Source organism: Condylostylus longicornis, unplaced genomic scaffold (assembly GCF_029603195.1).
Source record: "Condylostylus longicornis isolate FDR11 unplaced genomic scaffold, ASM2960319v2 ptg000094l, whole genome shotgun sequence".
Lineage (NCBI taxonomy): Eukaryota > Metazoa > Arthropoda > Insecta > Diptera > Dolichopodidae > Condylostylus > Condylostylus longicornis.
The window spans coordinates 454,434-460,433 of record NW_026578062.1 but is presented as its reverse complement, the minus strand read 5'-3'; the positions used below and the strand labels follow the sequence as shown (position 1 = coordinate 460,433).

Here is a 6,000-nt window from a genome sequence, read left to right as displayed (position 1 = left end):
GCATCGTCATCATCATTAGCATTGTCTACCATTAATTTTATTACGAAGCTGAATTTGCTCATACTCGTATCTGTAATTCTTTTTGTTCTATAAAATACAAAGACAACAATTATTATCAATATAAAACTAGTAAAGTAAAATTTTTACGGTAAAAAAATTAAATAATTTTTGTAACTACTAACTTCGCCGTTTTTTTCTATTTTATTTATTAGAAAACATAATATACTAGGGGCCCCTGTGGTTTGCTTATAAGCAGCAAATAATGGAAATATTTTTAATTTAATAAATTTTAAGATGTAATATGTGTCACTGTTAATTACATAGATATGATTAAAATTCAATTTAAGAATTAGTTAACTATTAAGAACGAAAAATTTCCTTATAAACAACGTTATCTGTTAAAATATTTCCATCATTTGTTTGTTATCCATTTTTTAAAAAGAAAAGAATTCGCAATTGAAAATAGTACCTTTCACGTTAAACTTTAAAACCAAAGTGAATGTGAATTAATAAAAAATCAATGCCTCTTTTCTTTATACAGACCTGGCTTGGCTACTTACTCAATTGAAATTTCGCAAGCACACGAAGAATAATTGCCTTAGTACGTAACGTAACGTTATTCGTGTTCTTATATCTCTCACAATTTTTAGTTTTATTTTTTTTAATTCCATTCCATGTTAAATACAACAACAAAAAATTATTTTACTCTTACTTAACTCATTTAAAATATTTCGCTTCCTTTTGCTTTTTATTTTTGTTTATGGTAGTAAAGCAAAAAAACAAAAAAAATATTACTACTCTTTTTTTATTCTCTTTCGCTTTTCGCTTTTCGCTTTTAATTTTTTGTTTTTGTTTTACAGTATGTATAATCAATTGAGTATTCTCTTTTGCTATTTTCATTTTTTTGTTTTTGTTATTTATTAGATTATATGTATACCTGTTCATGAACTGGAAAAATCTTGTAAAATATAATATAGAATAACAAATATTAATCCATTTCCATTTTATTAAGGAAAACCCTGACGCGATGGTCCATCGAGTTCAAGTATTGAGGTGATACAAGAATGACTATCACGTCGTATGAAAAGTTTTACAGAAAAAGCAAACGTGATGATTTTTACACCTGCTATCACGTGAAGTTTGGTACCACTTTTAATTATCATGTCTACGAATACTAGAACAATACATAATTGTGATAGTATTACTTCATGTAATATTTGCATGCAATACGACTACCAGAATATGGGTGATTATAAAAATTTGAAATTGAAGCTAAGAATATACAACGCTAATTGATTATGAAAAGCAATTTTGAGTTCACAACATTAAAATTATGTTAATTAACTATTAATTGCTATTAACATTAATAGTTAATAAACTTTAAAAAGGAAATGCTTTTATAACTAAAATAACTTTCCAAAATTTTTAAAGTATGTAAGTAGTTGTACACATATACTTACATTTGTCTTTCAAATCTACTTTTTTAAACAAAATTTTTGAAAACTTATTATTTAAGTACATATACGTATTTAACTTTGCTAGTACTATCTAAATTCAAAGCTACGCTGGAAATTTTATGAATCTATGTCACTGATAATAATTTTTCAAAGCATTCAAAATCTCATGAATAAACCAAATTAAAAACTTGTATTGTTTTAGTTAATTATATTCAGTTAAAAACGAAAATATTTTTGATGTTTAGACTTTTTTACAATTCAATTTTGTAATTAAAAGATTGATTAATGTAAAAGATCAAACTGTGCTTTGTATTTAAATTACTTAAAGCTTATTGTGCGTTTTACAAATTATATTAAAAAATATTACTTAATGTATTAAAAATAGTAAAATTTTAGGCAGAAGTACTAAAACTTTTTAAGTTAACGTATTTGAAATTATGTATATGCTATATATAAGTATATATATTATTATAATATATTGTTGAGTAAAAATTTAATATATGTATGAAAGTAGTAGCAAGTAGATACTCAAAACTTTTTTCTTAGTTTTAAAACATTGAATTGTAATTAATTTATCGACCATGTTTTGTGCTTTTTATATTGTTCTATTAACAAGCACTACTCGTTACTATATTAACCATTTGTTGAAAAAACATATGAACTAGAAAGTTTGTGTGTTTTCGAAAATTTAATATTTGTTTTTATATGTTTTAATTATTTCCTTTTTTAATGATTTGATTTATAAATATTTGCAAGTACGAAAAATTTTTTTTATGTAATCAAGAAACCTAATTCTTTTAAACAATAACCAATTTTTTCATGTTGTATTTTTTTCCATTGCAAGTAATAATTTTTACATTTCTATTTTATTTAATGCGTTATTGTTTTTTTTTGTAGAATTTCCTTAATTTTCATAAAAAAAAATTTTCTCTTTTCTATTTGTTGGGATCTTTTGGAGCATCTTCGGGTGAAGCATTTAAGCTATTTTCTTCTTCATTATCAAGTTGTTCTAAGGAAGATTGCTGTTGATGTCTTTTTTTTAATTGTTGTTTTTCTCTTTTTTTATTTAAATGAAATGAGAGTGAAGAATGTAAATTTAATTTTTTTACTTTAAAATTTTTAACCGATCTGTTTGATTCAGATTGTGTCTTAGGAAATTCGTATTTGCTGTCAATTGCATAGGAAGATGCATGTTTAGATATATAGCCATCATAATCTTCTTTCTCAACATCACTATCTTGGTTTTTGCATTGTTGTTCGGATTTTAACATATTTAATTCATCAATATTACTTAAAGTTGATATTCCAGAATTTTTTTTTGAGTTTTGTGCTTTAATTGAATCAATGCTATCGCTTTGCATAGCATCATTAAAGTTAAAAGTTTTACTACAAGTTTCTAAAGTTGTGGCTGATTGTAACTCATATTGTTGCTGAAGTTTTTTATTTTCTTTGATTGGCTCAGAAAATTTCCTCGAACGAGAATTACGCCTTTGTTGGTACTGTTGTTGTTCTGCCCATTCCTCTTCGCTTGGCAATGATAAAGATGGAACACGATGGTAATGACGATGTGGATAAAATCCTAAACCAAAATCATCTAAATATGAGCGGGTTGTTAAATTGTCTAGTTCATCTGCAAGACTCATTAACAACGGGAAAGTTGACATTTTTGTGTTAAACTTTTTAAACTCTTTTTTAATAAAATAAAAAATCCTTTTTTTTCAAGTTTTCCAAATAAATTATTCAATATAGAACCACAAAATGAATAAGATAAGCGCATGCACCAAAAATATTCTTTACTGTTATATGTTTTTATGCAAAAGCTATTTTTTTTGATAATATATTAAAACAAAAAATAAACTAAAGCTTTTCATAACATAGATGGTTAAGCGTCCTGTCTTTGAAATTGAAATTTTGATACATAAATACATTTGTATTTTATGATGTAATAGCAATAAAAACTTGAGGAGGAATCGTTAGTTTCATCGTTGTTTATTTAACATTATCACTGGAATTTTTTCGGTTCAGAAACTTTTTGTTTTTACTAGTTACCTAACATAGCGTAACGTAACGTAAGCAAAACTACAATGAATTTACAGCTGCTTATCAGTAAAGGGATTGTTTTTTCTGCAAATTTCCAAAAAATGTAAAATGAAATCCGTATGCATAAAAAAGAAAATAATTTTAAATGATTGGGTATACCATGACAAAACTGAAGAACAAAAATAAAGAAAAACCAAAACAAATTTTAAAATTCGTATAGACTATTTACACATATTAAATCACAATTATATAAATTTAAAGTTTTAAATAGAAAACTTACACTAATTAAACAAGTTCTAATATCTTGCAAACCACAACTCCTACTGGCTTCTTCCGAAAAACGTACTTCTCGATCCTATAAAACAAGCTGAAAGAGCCGAAGAGTCCCTAAATGTAGCATGGTTTTTTGGGAACTCAGAAAAACTTTTGTCTAAATTAGATATTTCTTTAAACAAAACAGATACAAACTAAATGCGAAATCACACTTTATAGCTAATTTTCACATAAATATATTACCTACTCCTTTATTTTTATTTTGAATATAATCTAAAACAGCTTTAGAAATATATTAGTTCTGTTAGTAGAACCGTTTATGAAAACAATAAATAGAATAAAAAAAATTGTGCATGGGATACAATAATTTTGCATATATTTTGTAACCATTTTAGTATTTTTAGAATATTTATTCAAAATTAAAATAAAAACTAAGAACTATATCCGAAATCAAAACAACAATGTAGCTAATTTTGAAATAAATATGTTTCCTAGAACTTTATTTTTATTTTGAATATCATTCAAAGTAGAAATATGTTTTCAAATTGGTTGTACTTTTGAACAGTTAATGAAAATAATAAAAAATATTTCTGAATAGGGTACAATAATATCGTTATTATCTAATAGGTTATTATAATGTCGTAATATCTCAAAAATTTACACTTTATTTCATATTTTAATATTACTTTATATAAATTCTCACATTGATATTACTTTATATTATTAATGTGACATATATTGAAGCATAAAAAGGAATATGTATATGGATAGCTCTTTGCAATATTTATAGTTATATTTATATTTCAGCTGCTTTTCAAGTCGGCGGGTTCGGCCGGTATAGTGTCGGTGGAATTGCAAAATTCGGCCGAAGTCATCCTGCCCTGGCTAAAAATCATCTACGAATTTCATAGAGATCTAACTTTCATTCCAACATCAAGTAATGTTGCAAGGGTGGTTTTTTTGTGGTTGATTTGGCTCCTCCCGTGCTTTCATTCAACTTTGGGGCTGCGAGAAACTGCAAGGCGGATGAACTTGCGTTACATGGAACAACCCTCTAAGCACCCACAGGCTGCTGCTACGCAATGCAGCGCTGGAACGTAAAAAACTCAGATGGGTGAATGGAACAACATGTAACGCGAGAAGGAAGTTGTGGCAAAAGTTGGTCTTGCGTCGCACAAGGGATCTGATATCTTTCCGGCGGGAGGACATTAACCGGGTGATAGGGGTTTTAACTGGACACTGTCTGATTGGCGGTCATACCTCCCTGCTATGCTCGTGACGGGTGTTGGCGAACTCCAGGCAGATATTTCTTGTATCCTACTTTTTTCGAACTACGGAGTGTAAATGCTAGGGACCTTGGCCGGTTTCTGAGGAACTTCGGCTGATTATGAAGGAAGAAGAGAGATCCAGTGACACCATAACGGGTCTAGGTGGTCTAAGTGTACAGTTCGGGGGGCCGTACAACTTAACGTAACCTAACCTATGTTCCTTTTAAGTTTATTTTATCAATATAATTAAAATAATTTTAGTACGATCTACTTCAGCTCCGCTTATGAAAAATAAATTAGAACCAATTGCAACAACAATTATGTTTTCTAATTTTAATGAGAAGAAAGAACAAAAGGTGAGAGAATGGAAAAATGATCAAGCAAAACAAATTTTAATAATTTTTTTGTGTGAAAATGGCTTTATTTTAGAAAATGGTCGAGCTTTGGAATATTGAATGATGTTATATTTTCAATATTTCTTGAATAAAATGTTGATTTTCAACTATTGCTATGGAAATTATGATTAAATTGTGTGCAATAATCGTTGTATTTGAACAATATTTTTGGAAAAAAGCTAATATTTCTGGAAATTTTTCTATCAACTTATCGACCAAACACAGACTAAGTGTCCATGACTCATATATTGCTATACACATCATTAGTTAGATCGCATTTTGAATACGAATAGGACAACTATTTTGATACCTTACTATAAAAACCACATTGACAGAGTCGAATTCGTTTAAAAAAATATGATTAGATTTTGTCTCCGTAATTTTGATTGGCAAATCAACGTTACCAATTATGCATCTAAATGTCAACTTATCGATATCTCAACATTGAAAGTAGAAGGAGTTTTGCGGTTAAAATAAATTGTCCTGAAATCATTTAAATTTTAACATATATGCCTCGGTGCGAAATATTCGTACTAGAAGATATCTATATCTTGATGCACACAGAAT

The 6,000-nt window shown here is 27.7% G+C and overlaps 1 protein-coding gene across 1 annotated transcript; it reads right to left on the bottom strand.

Moving 5' to 3' along the window:
* Positions 1-2,392: 2,392 nt before the first annotated feature.
* Positions 2,393-3,121, bottom strand: LOC129613881 (uncharacterized). Its single transcript, XM_055528191.1, has 2 exons — positions 2,567-3,121; positions 2,393-2,479 (listed from the first exon to the last, which is right to left on the bottom strand). Exons 1-2 carry the CDS (start codon positions 3,119-3,121, stop codon positions 2,393-2,395), a joined length of 642 nt encoding a protein of 213 aa, XP_055384166.1.
* Between the last annotated feature and the right edge of the window lie 2,879 nt (positions 3,122-6,000).